At 41.8% G+C, this 20,054-nt stretch overlaps 1 protein-coding gene across 4 annotated transcripts in view; it reads left to right on the top strand.

The window, feature by feature from the left end:
* Positions 1-2,168: 2,168 nt before the first annotated feature.
* LRP4 (LDL receptor related protein 4) overlaps positions 2,169-20,054 on the top strand; it is a 91,799-nt gene continuing 73,913 nt past the window's right edge. For 2 of the 4 annotated variants that reach the window (XM_063331945.1, XM_063331944.1), the window contains exon 1: positions 12,266-12,474. In XM_063331945.1, coding sequence (XP_063188015.1) covers positions 12,390-12,474 — 85 coding nt within the window. In that variant the 5' untranslated portion in view covers positions 12,266-12,389. Of the gene's footprint in view, positions 2,196-9,048; positions 9,120-12,264; positions 12,475-20,054 lie in introns of those variants that run through there. The other 2 variants (XM_063331946.1, XM_063331947.1) reach the window with 2 other exon arrangements.

Raw genomic sequence — 20,054 nt, 5'->3', positions numbered from 1 at the left:
TTGGTTACAGGCTATAAAATTAAAGACAGGAAATTTTTGATAAAAGATACAATTAGATTGTAGAATACATAGACACAAGATGTTTTTGAGGCCAGGAATTCAGCAGAATTTAGAAAGGAAGCAGATATTTTCATGCAGAATGAGAAAACACAGTATTATGTTGTTCATACAAAAGCATAAGGGAAAAAAAGAGAACATAATCTGTAGGAATATGAACTGTCCTACTTCACAGTGAAGCCAATTATCTGACTAACGTGGTTTTGGAAAACATTTTTCCTGACATGATGTGTATTCCATAACTGCTCGCTTTAGAATTTGTGGCACTTTTCAGTGAGGTAACTGGTTCTAGGCCACTGTTAGAGGGGAGAAATGGAATTTGATAGGGCCCCTGCGATCATTAGGTTTAAGAGCATAGTTCCTGCACTTTTAAAACTAGTGTCAAGATCTCTGTTTTCACAAGCAATCCTTTATCATCAGCCAGGTAGTTTCACTGGTGTTCAAAAGCCAAATATAAAAGTCTTCCTCTCCAATATTACTGGTCAGCTGAGCTGGTAGGAGCCTTCCACAGGTTGTGCACTTTCTTTTTTGTTGTTTAAACTATTTCTGTAAACCACAATTTATCTTTGATCAGCATCCGGAGTACTCATTTACAAGAGGCCTTTAAAGTCCAGTTTTAAATACTACATTCTAATATTTCTATTTTTCATTCTCTCTGGGACTTCTTTCTTGTTAGTATTTGGTCTCTACGGGTTGGACTTTGTTATTTCTTTTAAACCAGCTAAGGGAATCCTTTTGGACATGGAGTCCATTTGTGGTTGTAATAATGATAAGTTTCAGTAGTAGTGGCGCCTGACTGTTAACAACTCAAAGAAAACTATATAAAAACAAGATGTCGTTTCTGGAGCCATTTATAGACTTCCCTGTTTACTATTATTTCTCTCTGGGTCTGCCAGAGCCAGGATTAGGTGATATAACAGATCAGTTGCAGGACTCACCTGTTCTCTCATGCTCATGACCTGAAAGGGAGGAAATGCTGCCAGCCTCGCCATAGGTGTTAAATTTGTTTTCACATGTTGATTTGAGGAACCTAGACTAGTTCATTTTAATAAATTGAGAAGGCTTTTCTGTGTCACTGGAAAACATCTGCAAGTTTAATAGCTGCCTCAAAAGGGGAAAATCTAACAGGGACTTTTACAGGGACATGTTCTCTTGGACCCAGCTGGAAGAATGACAGTGAAAAAACATGTTTTTCTCTGTCACAACTCCTTGGTAGATTATCAGAGGTACAGGTCTCACTTTAGAGCAAGTGAAGTACACTTTTATGGTCACCCTCTACCCTGGGAATCATGGTGGTGCTTACATCTCTTAACTAAAATTGTTGAGTTTTGTCTACCAAGGACATTTGGGAATAAAAATGAGTCTTTCAGGAAGGGTCAGTTGGACTACGTTGATACATTTTGTGCACACCCTCTTTCAGACTTGAAGTGGTTTAAGTAGTCTTTCAGAAAATATACCTTTAGGCAAATTAGGCTAATTTACTTATATAAGGGTCCATGTGACCACAAGTTTGAAAATATTCAGTGGTATAATTTAAATTATGTCATGAAAGAAAATTTCTTTATTATGTTATGATGCGTGGACTGAAAAACTCCTTTCTATGTTAGTTTTATAAATGTTTCTCAGCAATTTAGCTTAAATCAGATTTCTGTTTTCCTCCATTCCCACATACTTTGCTCCCACTGTTTTAATTGCTTAGCTTACTCTTTGCTGGTCTTATATTCACTTTCCTAAATGATACTATCAATGTTGCGCTTGGAATACTTCCCTTTTATTAGCCAAAGTTCTCCTGAGAAATAGCTCCTCTTTCGGAGAGAGTGTTATATAGAATAATAAACAGGACTAGATATCAAGCAACAAATTCCAGAGGAAATGCCTTGTTTTAAACAGACTGAGTCATTTTGTCTGGCTTCTATTACTTTTTCTTGGAATGAAATATTTTATTTGCTTAGAATTTTAACAATTATTGCTAAAGTTGTTAAAATAAAGCCTAGACATATTGGAGGAAACTTCACTTTTTTTTTTCTTCAGGTGACAGTTGGAAATGCTATTGCTTTAAGCATTACAACTACAATGTACAAAGAACTAGGCTGTGGGCAGTCTTCAGTCCCGTTCCATCTGACTTCTATGAAGTTAATGTAAGCCAGTTTCACAGAAACACTAGGAAAACTGTCTCCAGCCTTTCTTGTTCATCCTTTGAGTGTCCAAAGCCTTCTCCTATTTTAAAACAGTTAGCTAAGAGCTTGCCTTGTGCTGGACTTAGCTTTTTGCTGTTTGGTGGTGCTTTGTATTTTTTGAGGCTTCATACACATTTGCTAGCTGAGCTTTACCTGGTGCATAATAAGTAATAAAATTGCAAGTGTGATAACAAAATGTGCTTATCGTAAGACACACAAAAACCAAATCGGTTTTAAGTTAAATAGCTGACAGTCTTTACTGATAACCTACTATTTTGGGCACCATAGCAGCGATAAATTTTGAGAAGAGGTCTGAAGAAATGGAGAATAAGAGCTTCTCATGCTATTATTTATGTAAATTATTGGAAATCTTGTAAGTGAGATTAGGATTCTATTATGCAAGACATTTTAAAAATCAATGGTGCTGAAGCTGGGTGATTCATTTATGAGTCAGTGGCAAACCCATAAAAACCTCCCATTAAATTTCTGATTTAATAATTATTTTTATGAATTATGTCTAAACACATGCACTAAAAATAAGATTATCTTAAATAGAAGGGTCAGCCCAAATCACAATGAAATTATGTGATGAAATCTCTATTTTTGTATTGTTGATTCCTCAGGAGACATTTACAGAGAAAGATCCAGTACTTCTAGTGCTTATCGTAATCTGAGCCTTCTCAAGCTGAATGAACTGTTTGTGTGGTTCACATGCAGCACAGTGGTTTTGCACAACAAGTAAACCAATCATTTTTCTCTAATAATGCAGTATTAATACCAGTTTACCTCTTCAGGTAAAACCTAGGCAAACAGATAGGACTTACGTTGTTCTTCAAGATCAACGGACTTTAGAGAAACAAGATTCACAAAGTTTCTCACTCCTAATATCTGCCACAAGATGAAGTCTGGAAAAAACTGCATGTTTTCCAGCCTGTGATAGGACATGATGACAGCAGCAGCTCTCTTAAGTAGCCAGCATTCGTACCATTAAAGGACTTAAATTTGACACCTGTAATCGTACCTGGAAGTCTTAAGACAAGAAAAGACTTAACTGGTAAGGTGTCATAAGCATGCAGAAAACTGTGCTGTGAACATTATGCCATCGTAATTTATTTCTTATTTAGTAGTTTGACTGCATTTTAATCTGCATTGCTGAGATTTTATTTTTCCCCTTGAACTGGTGGACAGAAAGAAAGTAAGCAGAGGTGTGATCTAATTTTGATCTCTCTCTATATTGATGAACTTTGTGTTCACCTGAGGATTTAGGTCTAATCAAGCTCCCAGATCCTTGTATTTTAAATAGAATTTGTTAGGAAAAAAAACTTGAAACATTCTTCTACTCGTCAGTCATAGGAGTACTTTAAATTCTTGGTGATCTGCTTATGACAAGAGGGAATATTATTGTGACAGAATATGTGGCTTATAGAGGCCACATCTTCACTTTAAAATCAAGGGTAGCTGAAAGTTGTATGATAGATTCCTGGCATGTATTAAATGCACTGTCCAAACTCTGGTCAGTTTTGACCTTAGTGTTAGCAAGCAAAGTTGGCTTTTTTGTAACAGCAAACTGTTGAAAGACTCTCCTTCAGGTTTTTTTTCCCCATTATCTCATCAGGAAGGAAAGGGCAACATCTTTAAAAGTACTTAAGTACCAAGCAAATGACCCTTCTCTGCTGGAATGCTGCCCCACTAATGATGCAGAGAAGAAAAACAGCCATTTCTGGCAGAGTTTGCAGGATGTCTCATGCCAAACAAAAAAGTCTAAAATTCCTGGTAAAAATAAATATCACTATGAAATTCTGGCACGGGAAACATTTCTGACAGCCAAGGCTTAGCTCATCCTGGGGGGTAACTCAAGAAGGCCTGAAATTTTCGTTCTTCATTCCTACTCATCGAATGTTCCTTGCAAGCTTAAGCTGCTGGACTGTGTTATCTATGAGACCAGGTGTCTATGTGAGAAAATTTTAATAGGTAAGTGGCTCTGTGCATGCGCAAGAGAGTAGGCAAATCTATGTGTGAGAGTGAGCTATTGCTTCTTGGGCTGTAGTGAAGAAGTAACTTGTGACAGCTATACTGGCCAGCTCTTATGGGAAAGGTATATAACTTTCTGTAGGCAGTACAGAGATTTAGCACATTCAAAATACTCTGAAAGTATGTTGTCTTATAACATCTACAGAGAAATGCAAATTAGGGAAGCAAGGGAAAAAAACGAACTGAAAGAAAGAGGAGATCACAGATTCATTAAAATTGTGAAACTTCTGCGAAACAGTCCTTAGTTCTGCTTCTTAGGTACACAAAAGAGAGCCTGAGTATTTATTAGGGCTGTTGTGAGACAGCACTTTGGAATCCTGCAGCTATGCAAGAGCTGAAGTCAGTATGTTTTTTTAGTTAAAACGTATATTTAGTTAAAATTAGTTACAGTGGTATCCCAGTCATTCACTCCGTAATATAAAAGGACAGTGTGATGAGTGTTCTTTCCCTTCTGCTATATAATACTGGAGGTATTTTCAAGATTGACATCTTTATGGAGTCACTAGAAGAGAAGATAGAGACCAGAAGATGATACAATGGTTAGAGTTCTTAGGAAGAGAAGCTGAGGACTAGTGGATGGGGGATGGAAAGGGTAATGTGCAAATCACTTACTGAGAGAGAAGATAAGCCAGGGTAGACTGAAAGAGCAAATGAAGATCATGGCAATTAATTCTAAACAGAATAGAGGGAACATGGAACGTTTTCCAGAATATAGTAGCAAATGAAGACATTAAGTCTTATCTGAGGAATATATTTACATTTCTGTTTTGATTTGTTAATTTTATCGTGCTAGTTTCTAAAACACAGGAAAATAGATTGACCAGTCTGCATTTGAAACTGATAATAACATGTCAGATAGTAAGAAAATGTCCTTAAGGTTTCAACTCGTTATGTGTTAAACTTTACACAGTGTTAGTGAAAGGAGAGTTGTTCCTTGAACACTTAAAAGTTTAGATGTGGATCAGAGTTTCTCTCAAACTCTGTGACTAGGGTCCATTTCTGATATTTACTAAGCGTACTCAGTGTGCTCTGAGTTACGTGAAACAGAAAGCTGTAGTCTCTGTGACAAAGTTTTCACTGTGCATTAAAACCATGGTTTTGTGCTTGCTGAAGTCACTGATAAAATTTCCATCAACTCTGCTTACCTAGAATGAAGCATAAATGGAAATGCAATACACAAACCCATATTACCTTGCCCCTCTCAGAATGCTAATATTGTGTTAATATGCTTAAGTATCCCACAATCCTAAAATTGCAATGACATGGATACAAGTCTATGTGGCTAGGAGAGAGGTTGGACATGCGTGCATATGTGTGGGTGGCTGATCTCAGACTCACGTGGAGGGTGTGTGCAACTCTGGATCTTGCTCCCACCTCTGGATTTATTCAGGTCTCTCTTAGTGCTGGTAAGAAGCAATTAATTTGTTCCCTTATTCACATTTATCAAGAGCTAATATGAGAGAGGGAGAGGTGTTAAGAGGCGTCTCTGATTCAGCCACCTGATAGGAAAGCAGATGGTTGACATGCCGTATCTCTTATCAGACAGTCTCAAGGGTTATATCTTGTGCATGCTGGCAGTACTTGCCTAACCCATCATGCCAGTAAAGTATTAGAACTGAATCATCTTCAAGAAAGAAAACACTCTTTATCTGTCTGGCTACATTTTTACATGTCACTCATCTCCATAGTGGCAGGGCTTCTGCAAACAAGAAAGGTTTGTGAGCTGAGGGAAAGATATGTTTATGCCTTTCACATCTATTCCCATGACTAGTTTCTCTTACAGGCCCCATTCACGTATTCCATTTTTTTGAGAAAGGAAAACTCAGCCCATCAGAGATATTCTGGATAGTGAGATGCAAGGTCATGTTTCTTTCTGATTGTGTGATTGATTTCTACCACGATCTTTTTATCTGAATACGGAGACTATTGATAAACTACATTAGTAGCTTGAAGGTCTTCAGTTCTTTCAAAAACGCTTCTTTGTGCAGTCAAAAATTAATTTAGGATCCACAACTTGCTATTTATCCACTTGAATGTGTTTGGAGAATAAAGGTGGTTAGGTTTCTGTCTTCAAACTGAATTCTGCTACTGCTAGCTTTTGAAAGAACATTTTCCTTTTATGCTCTTCCTCTTTTCTCTCCTTTTTTTCTGTGCCAGAGTGAAGGTATTAAACTGTGCTGTTCCTCAGGCTAGGCCACAGGCTACCTTTGCAATGCAGACATTGTGCAAGGCTTGGGTAATTGCCATTTCACTGCAGGGAGGAGTCTCATCAGGCGTAGAAGAGGGTGTATTTGCATTATCTTTACATAGAGGATGTAAGGGAACCGGCAAAAGGAGGAGAAGAACCAGCTTGCAAGACACCCAGGAAGAGCTACTATCTCAAAGAAAACATGAAGAAAGGTTTGGGTTTGGGTTTTTTTCCCTAGTTTGAGAGTCAATTTACTTAGGGTTGGGTTTGTTGGTTTGTTTGGTTTTTTTCCCCAGAGTGGAAGGTTGAACAGCCTGGCAGGTTGGCTTCAGTCCCGCCTTCCAGACATACAAAAAAGAAGGGGGGGGAGTTCAGATGAATCTGCACTTTGGTCATTGAATTACAAAGGACCTTCTGCAAAGATTCTTCATATCTCAGCTTCTGAATGTAGCCATTTAGTAGTTTTGCTGTTCTGCACTGCAAATTAGAATTAATGGTGGTCCATGAGATGATCACAATGTTTCCCAAAATAGTTGTGCAATTGGAATGCTGAGAAAGCAGCAGCTAAATGAAAGGGGAAGAAAATAAAGTAAGACGTAAGCTCTGACTCGTTAACCTGAATTTTATTTTGTTGTAAATTGAAACAATTGTGGTAACACTGCAGGAGATGCCATATGGATGACTGTTTTCTTAAGAGTGAAGGGCAGTAACTTGAGAAACGCTGTAAAGGACAGTAGTGACAGGACTTGAATGTTTATGACATCTATGAGCATATCTGGGTACACAGTAGTAGTGCAACTACTTAGAAAACTTCATGGAAGGCAACAAGGGAAAAGTGGTAGCATAAAATATGAATCAATGCTAACATTTCATTTAATGTATTTAACACAGAGACCATCATTTACAAACTGGGTTACCAGCTGTGAAAGCTGTAGGTCCCTCAGCTCTTTGGAAGATTAAACTGTTTCTTTACATGTCTGACAGTGAACTCAGAGGCGCAACTGTATAATTGCATCTTCCTATGTACGGGTAAAACCTTGACTTTTGACTTAGCTGGTATTCCAAGCTACCACCTCTTTGGTTCACTGGTGATACTGAAGGGGGAACTGATGTGGGTAATGTAGCAGTGGAATAATGACAGAAATTAAAAGGACCAGTGGAAAATCCCATAGTCTGATAGCGTGGAACCTGTGATTTTATCTTGAATGTAGAGCTGTGTCGGGAAAAACTTGCTATTTTTTTAGCTTTTCTGTTTAGTTAGTGGCGCTCGCTAGTAATACAGAATTTGATCAGCCAGGGTGCCGAGTTTGTAATGATCTTTCCAGTTCGAAGTTTCTGAATTATATCCATTGTGGAACCTAGTTTTGGGAGGGGTCCCAAAAGATCACCTTGTTCAGCCTGCACTGCATCAAGACTAAATATATCAAGGCTAGCAACAGCATGCTTATCAAACTTTCTTCTTAAAAAATGCCAGTGGAAGAGATTCCACAGTCCCCCTAGACAGTCTGCTCCAGTGTTGAAAAATCCTTAGTTGGAATGCTGATCAGCAAAAGTCTTTTAAGCATTTCTTGCCACAAATCAAGTTGTCTCTTTCATGTCTTTTTACTGGAGCCATAGAGAAAAGTTGATCAACATCTCTCTAATGAGCTTGTATGTATCAGAAAGCTGCATCTCGCTTCAAGCTTTTATTTTCTTGACTAGGCAAATCAAATTCCTTCAGCTTTCTCTCAAAGGGTTTGTTTTCTAAACTTCTTGTTCTTGTCATTATTTTCTTGTTTTCTTCAGCTGTGTTTATATTTCTAAGGTGTTCAGCCAGGACCAGACATAATACGCCACTTGGGGCTTCAGTACCATGCGAAGTTAAGAAATCAAACAAATTATCTTGTATATGACACACCTGTTAACACATTCCAGAATTGAATGCATTTTTTGGCAGTGGCACTGCACTGTTGATTTATGTTGTTCTTTATCTGTACAATCCTAAGATCTGTTTTTGCTGTATTTCTGTCTAGTCAGGAAAGCACATTGTTTATTAATGTCTGTTTCCTAAGAATAATATTTTATATTTCTCATTACTTTTTTTTTCCTTGTTGGTTTTTGGACAACCTGTCCAATTTGTCAATAGCATTTGGGGTATCTGATCTCATCCTTCATAGTGTTTGCATCCTCTGCCATTGTTCTGAGGTTATCAGGTTTTTTAGCACAGATTTTACAAGCATTAATATTGCATCATGTCTTTCTGAGGTGCCTTTGCATTTTGATGAATAACCACTAATGACCACTATGGTTTTCTTCTATCAGATGCCTGCACACCTTCCACTAGTTGTATTTAAAATATCATTCTATGAAAGTGTCCTGTAAGACAGTGCCAAAAGCCACACAAGATGTATCACATCCACTGCCTTCTTTTTACCCAGTGAGCTTAACATCACTTAAAACAAGAGAACCTGATTTAGTACAAATGCGTTTTGCCCATTTTCCGTGTGCTTTTTTTCATTCCATTAAATTAATTCTATCTCAAATATTTAAAACACAATTGCTCCAAACCTTTCTGAACATAGCAATTAAGCTTTCTGATCTGTCATTCTCTTCTAGGAAACTCGAGGTGTGGAGAAGCATCTTCCTAAGAAAGGGGCCATCTGAATGCATTAAAAATACTTTGACAGGTAAGACCGAAACTGGCCATCCTGGTTTTCTCTTTTTTTTTTTTTTTTTAACCTCTTCTTAAGGTCTTTGCTGTTTTAAAATATCTAAAGTGTATTTTCCCTGGTAACCCTGTGTTGTTCTGATTCTTTCCTTTCTTGTTTTTCCAATGACACCATGTCCTTGGTTTTGCTTTTCCTAACACGAGGTTGCTATTTAAAATCACTCCGAAAATGATGCTAACTTTTAGTATTGTTTCATAGTAGTTATTTTCTGTCATTGAATTGGTTTATTTCCCTAATGTGTCTGTTTGGAGTGGAGGGGGGACAGTTAGTCCTGAAATGGTTATTATCATAATAATCTTCTCCCTGCTCCCTTTATAATGCCTGGTGTGGGTTTTTTTTTTTTTAATTAAGCATGTTGTCATATGAATTAATGGTTAATTATATTTTAATTCTTTCTTATCTTTCTTACAATACCTGGGTTACATGTAACTTATCAGTGATCTATAAATGACTACAAGTTACTTAATATTATGTTCCTCCCTCATAGCTGTGGGTAAAAGCAAGTACCTGCTTTCTGCATGGGTTGAAGTGCATTCTGATATTAACATAGTCTTTTCTAAAGTTATTTGGTCTGAAAGAGGCAAGTCCTATGGTTCAATTTTACCAGCATTATTTAGCAACCCTTCTAGTTTTCTTTCAACAAAAATATCTGTTTTACACTGCATAAATCCACTTTACAATTATTCCCCAAAGATCCTCCATGGAATCAGAGCTATATTCATGGTATTGTATCAACAGGTAGGTAACTGGGAGGTTTATAATATAAATTTCCACCTGCTCAACTGCAACCTATTTAGGAGATTGTTGTGAAAGACCACACTATGTTCTCCTCTAACATTTCACCAGAGTATTTCAAAATGATTTATAAGATATAATTATAGGAAAGTTGAGCTTGGAGAGAAAAGTGATTGCCAGAATACAGCACAAGATGCAGAGGACTAGTAAACACACTTTAACAAACACAAGTGGGTAAAAACATTTGTTCCCTGGGGAGAGGACTGAACAGCTAACGAGTGAATTTATTTGTCTTTAGGACAATAGTTTTCAAGGGGCTTTTGTTTCAAACACAGGAAAATACTCATCTCAACTGCTGGAAAACTGCTCCATGACCTAAGTATATAATTATCAGGGAATTCTGGACCCTGTGTCAGTGCTTTATCATGTTCAGTACTTCGGCATCTAAACTTCTTGCAAAATCCTGTGAGCTGGAAGTCAGCAGGGCTCCTCTGATTTATACTACCTGAGGATCTAGCCTCAGTAGAGAATATAAACTTAAATGAATTTTGGTTATGTTGCCCTGTATTTTGGGGGGAGGCAGGAAAAGGGTTTTGCATGCTAGACAGTCAGCCAACGCTCAGAGTGATGTTAACATTTTCTCTGTCTTAACTTCAACCCACTGTTCCCAAGTCTTCCAGTTCAATTATCTTAAACTCTAGTATCTTGGAGTTTATTCCATTACAGTAATTTCATATTCCTTCCATACCTCATTCTGTCACTGCTTCCAAATCAATGTTGGCATAGAGCATTTTTTTAATCTCTCCACCTTGATCAATGCCTCTTAGCTGCCTGTATTTGTTGTTACTCTTCTGCAGCATTATAGACTTTGCCTATCAAATCAAATGTGTAGAATTCAATGCCACAGTCTATGTGCTGTTGCACTCATGCTATGTTAAGTGCATCTATTCCTGTCTTCAAGCAGTGATTCTGCATATAAAGCAAAAAGTCTGCATTTTTTAAATTTGGGGGGCCGTATATTGTAAATTTATGCATGGGTTGCTGCTTAGTGTTTCTTATGGTGTTCCTGCTCTTGGGAGTTCTCCTCAGTGAAGCTCTGTGTTGGATTATTTTTTCCTTTACATTGAGTTCAATTTGTCAAGAGTCAGTCCCTGCTTTAATTTTATGTTGACATTTTTAATAATATCCCTTGTCTTCACTATTTTACACATAATTAATAGGAGTGGCAGAATTGTCTCAATCACACGCTGTGCTGTTTACTTGTTCTTGTGATTCTCTAAAGGATAAGATTAGTTGCAGCTTCCTCTGGATTAATCTATGCGAAGACTTTAAATAAGACTATTCCTATCACTGGCCCTTTGGTGTCAATTTGACAAAATTCCCGTCTTCCCCTGTGGTCCAGGATTTGGACTATTTGAGTCAGCTTTCCATTCAAGTTGATACTTTGAAATCAACTGAGATTAATTATTAAACAAGAGTTTTTTGCATTGCCAACCCTATGTATTAGAATATCAAATTATGCCACGGGGATCATAGAACTGGCTTTAAGATGATGTCCAGTGGAAGCCTGTCTGCTTTTAAATGCAGCAGAGGGCACATAAGACAATTGTCCAAGTGTTAATTTTTACTCCTATAGGCAACGACCCTAGCTCTTTTTTTAGGGTATCCGAGATTCATACGTAATCATCTGTCTCTGAACACTGCGGCTCTAAGGAAAACGCCAAATAGCAAAACATTTGTCATGAAAGGAGGGGAAAAAAAATCAGACATTTTTCTTAGATACCAGCACGTATAGTGGGCAAGGCGGCTCTGGAACGAGATGCTTAGAGGCTTTCAGTTTGTGAACGGTGCTGGGACGGGGAGAATGGGCTCTGCCATTTGCCATGGGTACAGAGAGCCGGCACAAGCCGGGAAGCGGTGGCAACGCACGGGGGAACCGCTCAGCCACCGAAGGATACCGAGCAGCCCTGCGGCGGGTAGCCGAGAGCCTGGAGCGATGCTCCTCGGCGGAGCTGCGGGAGTTGGGACGCTGACAGCGAGAGCCCCGAGCACTGGGGCCGCTTTAGGATGGTCTTCCCCGCCCGGAGAGGGGGAACTGCACCCGCGGCGAGGGCGGAGAGGGGCCGGGGGGGCGCGAGACGAGCCCGGGGGTCTCGCCGCGGTGCCGGACGACAGCCCCGGGGTGGTGGTGGTGATGATGATGATGGTGGTGGGGAGTCTCGCTGCGGAGCCGCGGCCGCGGGACCGCCTCTGCCGCGCCGAAAGTTTGCGAAGTGGTTCGGCGCGGGGGGGAGCGGGGCGGGGGCTGCCCCGGCGGGGCTCCTCCTCCGGGGCCGGGCCTGGGCCGGGCGGAGCGGGGAACGAGCCCCCAGCCCCGGAGCTGCCGCGGCTGCTGAGGGAGCGAGCGGCGGCCGGGCCGGGGTGCAGCGCGCAGGAGGAGCCCGGGGACGTCGCTGCGGGCGGCCCGGGCGCGGGGACCGGGGCGCTGCCACTATGAGACGGCGCGACGGGGGCTGCCTCTTGCCGGCGTCTCCGCAGCTCCTGCTGCTGCTGCTGGGAGCGCTGCTCCGCGCCAGAGGTAAGCGGCTGCCGCGGCGCCCTCTGCTCCGCGGGGGGGCCCGGCCGCCGGCCCGGGCTCGGCGGCGGGGAGCCCTGCCCGGGCAGAGAGCTCTACCCTGACGCGCCGCTCACCTGCCCGCGCCCGCCGGGCGGGGAGCCCTCCCCTGCCCCACCGCAGGACAAAGGTCCGTGCCCCGTCCCGCACACGGACGCGGGGCTCTCGCTCGTCTTCCCCGTGCCCCGGCGCGGCGGGCCGGAGTCGGCGGGGTCCCCCGGCAGGCTGGGGTGCCGGTCCCGGGCTGGCGCTGCCCTGGCCGGGCGGCACCGGCGGGTCCCCGCCGCCCACGCGGCCGCTGCCCCCCGCTGAAGTTTGGCGGCGGGCGCGGGCTTTGTTCCCGCGGTGCGAGCGGCGGGCCGGGCCGGGGCGGGCGCGCAGGTTGCCTCGGAGGCTGCCGTGCCCGGCGTGTCGGGACAGCCGCCGCTCCGGAGCAGGAATGCAGCCGCGCACCCGCCGCGACGGGCCCCTTAAAGGTACAGCCCGGCTCCGCGGCGGCGCCTCCGGGCTACCTGCCTCGCCTCGGTGGGGACTGGGAGTCCTGCCGCAGCGCCCTGGCAGAGTGCGGCCAGGGCAGGAGTGGTACCAAAAATAGTGGCGAGGGGACGAGGGGAGCGGTTGGTTGCGGTTTTAGCGAGCAGGGAAACAGTTCCATGAAGTCTCGCCGGTGAAAACTTATCGTTGTGGTTGCTCCTATCAGCTGAAAAGCAGTTGCTGTTTCTTCCCCGTGTGTGTTATTTTACAAGCGTGCCCGATGGAGAAGAAAACATCTAAATGCTTCGCGGAATTGTTTATAAAGAGTTGGAAGGTTTTTTGGGGGAGGGGTGCAGAGTGGAGATAAGTACCTCATTTCTCTCTCTTCACTCCTTTGGCAGCTGCTGTATAATTTCACCCATCCGTTTTCTCATATGCTGCTCTGAAGTTACAGGAAGCATTTGCAGTAGTGCTGCTGACCTCCATCATTCTACAAGTATTGCCTCTGGGGCACAATCACATGGGGTTTGGGTTTCAAGTAATATTATTTCTCTTCTAACAAGAAACCTAATTGCAGGCAGCTTTGAAGAAGGTGCTAAACCAGCTTGGAAAGGCTGAGTAGAGGGCTACAATTCTGTGTATCAGGAAATTTGCTTTTTAGAAAGCAGAAGTACTCTTTAGTTCCCAAGTGCCACACAGATACTTAGATGCAGTCTAGGAGTGAGAAGGATCTAAAGCACAGATCTTAGTGTAGGTGCGGATCTGGATGTGTTTTATTTTGGCCGTTACCCAGGTGCTCCTAGTTAATGTGTCTGGGCTGTTAACAGCCATGCGGGGGACGTCTGATTGTAAAGTGCAGGTTTGCTTGTAGGTGGTTGTGCCTTGATGTCTCTGGGATGCTTTTTATGGCAGTTTGTCTTTCTTTCAAGTAGTTATCCTATCAGTGCACCTTCCTGTGTCCTCTTGTCAAATGAAAGTGAGTTTATGATTGGATGTACCAACTGCTTCCAGAAGTGAGTATCCTCTTTCCTTCATCAGGAGATAATCTATGCAATAAGAACACAACTCCTGAGCAATGTATTTCCTATTTGAAGCAAGGAAAAACGTGAAGAGGTGTCATGATGGAGGTGGCAGAGAAGATGCCAAAGTTTGTGATGAGTTGATGTTCCTCCTCTTAGCCTGAAATTTTTCACCATTGTCCCATAGAAATACCTGCGGGGATGGTGTACAGCTTAACAGTCATAAAGCATCCACAGCCATAGAGCTTGGCATGACAAACAAGTATATTGTTAGAAGCACTTGGTCATTTGCTGCTGTATCTCAATACAGGAGCAGATAAAGCAAACAAGTCTGCAAGATTGACCTTTTTGACCCTCTTTTAGTGGATAGTGGTGGTTAAAACTGGAGAAGTCTGTGCCAAAAAAAAAGAAGAAAAAGGAGGGGTCTGCAAGTATCTTGAGGCTTTGGAAAAGTCTGTTGCAGGTAAAACCAGGTATATAGAGAGAATTTAATGGCCTGCACTGCTAGTGTGTGGTGATGAAGAAGGGCCTGATGTTATGATGGTCTGTGTCAGTATAAATACAGAATGTCACAGAACCTGTCTGGGTGATGTGCTTGCTGTTCTGCCTCCTGGAGCTCTGCCAGAAAACTACATGGCTAATATCAGAGCTTCACTCCCCAAACATCTTGACTACATTTTAGAGTCATAAACCTGAATGTGATACTTCTATAGAAGTATGGTTTGCAGTGGGAATTGCGATCTCCACTACGTGTGCTTGGCAGTGCTGTTAGTTCTACAGCTCTCAGCCAAGTGCAAAATACCTGTTTTTCTGTTGTCAGCTTGAAGCTGATAGTATTCTGCTTCCTGGGTGTTCTGAGAGTGCCTGGGTTTGCTGTTGATCAGGTTGGGTGATAGTCACAGATCTCATGATCACCCTGAATTATCTTGACTGTCTCTTTTTGTTAAAGTGGTGGAGGCACTGAATAACATCTCCACTCTTCTAAAATGAAGAGTAAGACGCTGCAGGAGCTGACAAGTGGTGTTGGCGTTTTTTGTTTGTTTTGTTGTTTTGGTTTTTTTTTTTTTTTAAACAATTCTGTGTCTACTAAAACATGGTAGCATTCGTGGAAAAGCATAAATCTTCCAGTGTGTAGTTAACATTATAGTTTCATTTATTTAGTGTAGATAAGCAATTTCCTTTTATATTCTCTTTCCAAAAGCTTTCAGTTGTGTGCTTTATTTAGCAGTGTTTTCTGCAATAGAGAATCCCTTCTTGTGTCCTGGGAGTGTGGGTGTATGCAACAACCAAATTAATAGGTGCTTGGTTACATAAAGTGCTTGCATTTCCAGAGTGTCTTGTGAACCTCGAAGAGGGATATTCTGTTCATGTGGGCCACAAAATGGGATTTCAGAAGATTTGGAACTCTTTCTCTACATTCTGTTCATTGAAGTTCCAGAAGAAAAACTGGTTGGATTTAAACTTCCAGTTGTTTGTAGTTCAAACCAGAAAGTGGTACTTGCTGTATGTTAACTAGAAAAGAAATTGAAGTGATTTGTATTTTGGTTTCACTCCTAAAAACCGGTAGTTCTTCAGACTGGTGAGATTAACATTAAAAAATAATTAAAACACTCATTCTGTGAAAATGATCTGTAGGCTGATAGTCCTCTTGAATCTTCCTACACTCTTGTGAAATAGGCAAATATTATCCTTGTTTTGTAAATGTGGGAAGTGAAGTAGAAATTGTCTTGCCCAAGGCCAACTCCATTTGCCCTAGAATGCAACTTACCATTGAAAACAATAGCATGTATGCTTCATAACACTTATAAAAGCTGATAAAGAGATGTTATCTTGCAAACCAGTCAAGGTTTTAAAAATAGATTTAAAAAGAAGTGCATATCCTACACCTTCATTGAATTTCTCTGCTGCTTGTGACTTTTGCAGCTGTTTCTCTTGTTAATAATACTTCTATTTCTCTTGCTGGTGATTGAAAGATTCATAAAACCACAAAAATTGTACTTACTCTCTGTTGGAAAGGGTGAACTGCCAAGTAAAGTGGTGTTAAAAGAAACGTGTAAGAAAAGTGGACACTTTATTTCTCTAGTCCTCTGTTATTTCCACCTTCGCTATTTGCGATGTTATTATCTCAAAGGAGTGTTACATAGTAAGGTGATATATATCCACATGCATGCGTAAACTGACCATCTTTTAAGATGTCTGGCTTTACCTGATACAACATCCAAAGCTGGAGCTCTGGCTTGCAGCAAACCTATTCCATTAATTGGCATACTGTATTTAGTGGCTGGCTGTGTTTCACACAAATCATGTCAGAGAACACTAATTGTAATTGTCATCCATGAATCTAATGGGCTTGATGGTTAGGCTCTTGCTTTTTGCATCTGTAGTGCCATGGCTGTAATGTTAGGCATTACTTTTTTATGGGATTTTGTTGTCTATTCTGTGTGAAGACTGGGCACTGTAGTATGTACTTACTTCTGTATCGTCTTCCGTGTAGATTTACATTTCCCTGTAATAAATATAGTAACTATATGGATCCAGGGTCTTGTGGTTCTGTAGGCTTGTGGCTTGCTTATGCTGTATATCTGGTCGCTCGGGGACTGTTACCTTTGGAATATTTGGCTGCCATCCTGTTGTGGGTGAGTTCATGTTCAGGTTTTTCAGCTTTCCAGGCATTTTTTTGCCTCTTATGCAGAACTGCCTGTTAAATACTGAAGTATTCCAGCCTGTGTATTTAGTCTGAGAGACTCTTAAGCCATAGTCAGTGTTTCTGTGGGGAGCAAAACCCCTTCTCAGCTGCTGTGAGCCTAGATGAAAGGAGGCTCACTATGCAAGGGCATGAAAATAAGTCTTCATAAAGACTTCCTTAACATCAAATGGAGCCGATGTTTGTGGACTTTTGCCTTGCTAAATTGTGGATGACTGAAACTCTTCATATCAAGGAATTATGTTTGTTGTTTAAAATAGAAGGGAAAAAAAAAAAAAGGACATTGGATAAATTGAACATTCAGGAGCCTGATTCTGATGGTTTGAGATACATGCCTATTGCAGGATGCTTAATGTTAGCACAACTTGTGCTAACCATGCTAACATGGGTTGTGAAAAGTAATAACAGAAGCTTCTGTTTTTCATGAGGTTCTTCTTAGGTCATTAGATTTTTCTGTATTTAGCCACCAGTCAAAGTCACAAACCACTGAGATTAATGGACAGTACTGTATATGCATATTAAATGTTTGTACTGCAAATTGCAGTTTTGTCAAAAAGTATGTGGCAGAAGACAGTGTAGACTCTTGTTTCTCAAGCTGTTGTATGTTAATAGCAACTTTATGATGTTGCAATACTTGGAACTAAGAAGCACCAGCTATTTCCCCTGGATGGGTTAGAATAAGAATAAAATTCATCTCCCTGCACTATAGTGATGAGGTTGTTCAAAGAAATGTTGTCCAGCAAAGCTTCCAGCAGAGAATGTGCTTGCCTGAAAACAGGCCCCATATTCACTAGTGTCAAGGTGAAGTTTTACTCCTGGAGTTAAATTTACCAGCAGGGAGACATTATCAGGACTTCAGGCAGGGGAGACCCCTCTCCTGCCTACCAGCATGGTGGCTTCCTCCACATGCCCTAGCAGGGCCTAGTCTTCTGTGTCTCTTTGTTACTGCCTGACAGCCCCTCCCGGCTGCTGGAGCTTTCTGTTTCTATTGCATAGCAGCAGTTCTTTAATCAGAAATCTTGTTAGTATTCAAGGATAATTGATCCTACTCTCTGGTAGGGGGTGGGGACCCAGCCTTGCATCCTTCTCCTACTTGCCACCCCCAGTTTGACCCCTGTTGTCTCTTTGTTTTCTCCTGTTAAGTTTGTGCCAGTGATGTGTGTGTGTGCTGTTTTTCCAAGCAGCCTGAAGTTGGCTGTAACCAAGAGCAGCAGTTAAATAGAGCCCGATTTCCCCGCTTCCTGGCGTTTAGTTGTTCGGCTCCATTTTCTGGTCGTCTATGTTTTTGATTTGCAGAGAAGGAACTTACTTGGTGCCCCTGGGCATCTCTTAAACCCATTAGAACAAACTCCATTATTTCACTGTACTTAGAAATCCTCCTCCTTTAGTCCCAGCATCCATCAAAATAATGTATCCTCTGTAAGGCCCTCTGGAAAATGTTTAATAGGATCTTTTCAAACTCAAGAAGGGTTCCAGTTGGGAAGGGGGAGGGGAGAAGGCTAATGGAAGATCTGACTGTGACTTGCAGCGAGCCCGAACTTGGCCTGTGTCAGCTCTCCCTTCACCTCCATGCCGAGGGAGTGCTGAACAGAGCGGATCCAACACTGGGATCAAAGCTGGAAACAAAAGGCTTTGGGAGAAAAATTTCCCGTCTGGCCAAGAGGCAGCCACACAAAGGTGGTGCATAATTTATCATTCGAGGTTTATTTCTGCTGTGCTCCTTCTGGAGAGGGAAGGAAAAAAGAAGTGACTCTCCTGCTGTTTCGAAGGGGATAAGTGATGGCTTTGGAGACTTGAGGCAGGAAGGGGCTACAGATACCATGGAAAAACTTTTTCAGTGCAGTCTGTACCCAGCTCCTCTCTTCTCAGACGTGGTCAGACATTATTTCTGTTGGGGGGGAACACGGTTCTTGCCTTTTGAAGTTTCAAAGAGTGAGTACTTTTAACTTCTCTGGTCATTCCCAAGTCTCAGTGTATGGAGTGGTGCAGCTCTTGGCAAAATTAAGTTCTTTGAATTTCTGAGGTATTTTTCTTACCTCAAGGATCAGTCTAAGTGCTATGGCTCTGTGTAACATGGAGGCAGAGGCTACATTTGCCCCAAAGGGTTTGTAGTCTAAATTAGGCATCTGACATCTGATAAGGATCAGGGATGTGATAATTCTAGTGGGATAGATAAGGTCCAATATTAAAATAGCATAGCTTTCTAATTAAATTTCCTTTAGCTTTGGTTTAATGGGAAAGGCTTCTGAAAGCTTTTCCTCCCAATCACTCCTTAGAACAAGGATAGAGAGGGTTTTTTGGGTAGGAGTTGGCATCAAAGACTACTGAAAGCTGGTAACTGGGAAAATAAGGATGAGGAAGCAGATGCAAGAGTAGTGTAAACCATGAGAAGGGAAGGGGATATAGGAGTACAGATATTAACAGAAGCAAAGATAGGCATTTTGGAAGTGAGAGCCAAGGACTTGTGCTGGCAAAGGAACAGAAGAGTCATGTAAGGAGATCCAAGTGGAGTAATTATATGGGATCTGATGGCAGAAAGAGTTGTTAATTAGGTAGTATAAAAGATAGAAATTTTGAAAGTGAAGATGAGCATTGAGCAGAATTTAACTGCTGAGGCAGGGAAAGAATTATTTTAGTAATGCTTTAAAGGAGGATGTGGCAACTTTTTAGGAACCCTCAACAGTAGAGTCCCTGACATAGTGGGGTGACTTCATTTCATCAGGAGCTTAGCAATGGGGGCAGAGATGGAAAGGGAGACTGATAGTGGCATAGTGCTGAGATGGTGAGGCCGTGAGATAGAGGTGGTGACTGAGCTATTTGCAGCAGTGGAATGTGGGACCTGTCAGGCTTGGGAGTACATGCATACAGCCAGAAGGATTTTTGAATGGGATGTCTGGGAAGATATTTTGGAGGACAGTCCTGTTTGGAAAAGGGTATGAAACGGGAGGGCAGAATTGAGGAGAGAAGCTAGGAGGTTAGAGATAATTGCCTGGAAAAAGGCATAAAGTGAGAACAGGAGATTACTCTGGGTTTGGAAAGGAGTCTGGGTACAGAAGCAACAAGATAGGTGGCAGAAAATAACACCTTTCCTGGAAAAAGAGGCTACTTCTCATCCTCCTCTCCATGAAGAATTGCTATGTTAAGGAGTGTGTCAGGAGTGAGAGCTGTTAAACCATAAACATGTGATGTTCTTAGCCTCCTTCTTTGAAAGGCCATAAGAAGCATTGTGTGACTATGCAAGAAGGGAAATTTGCGCTCTGCTCCTTGAGCCTGAATCTCCAGCTCCGGCAGTTCATTTGACTTGGTGACAGCTGGTAGTGTCTGGGAGAGGTTCTTGCCTAAGGTGC

The sequence above is a fragment of the Chroicocephalus ridibundus genome, chromosome 4 (genome assembly GCF_963924245.1).
Source record: "Chroicocephalus ridibundus chromosome 4, bChrRid1.1, whole genome shotgun sequence".
Lineage (NCBI taxonomy): Eukaryota > Metazoa > Chordata > Aves > Charadriiformes > Laridae > Chroicocephalus > Chroicocephalus ridibundus.
Note: the sequence above shows the minus strand (reverse complement) of the source record. Positions and strands in the feature narration are given on the sequence as shown.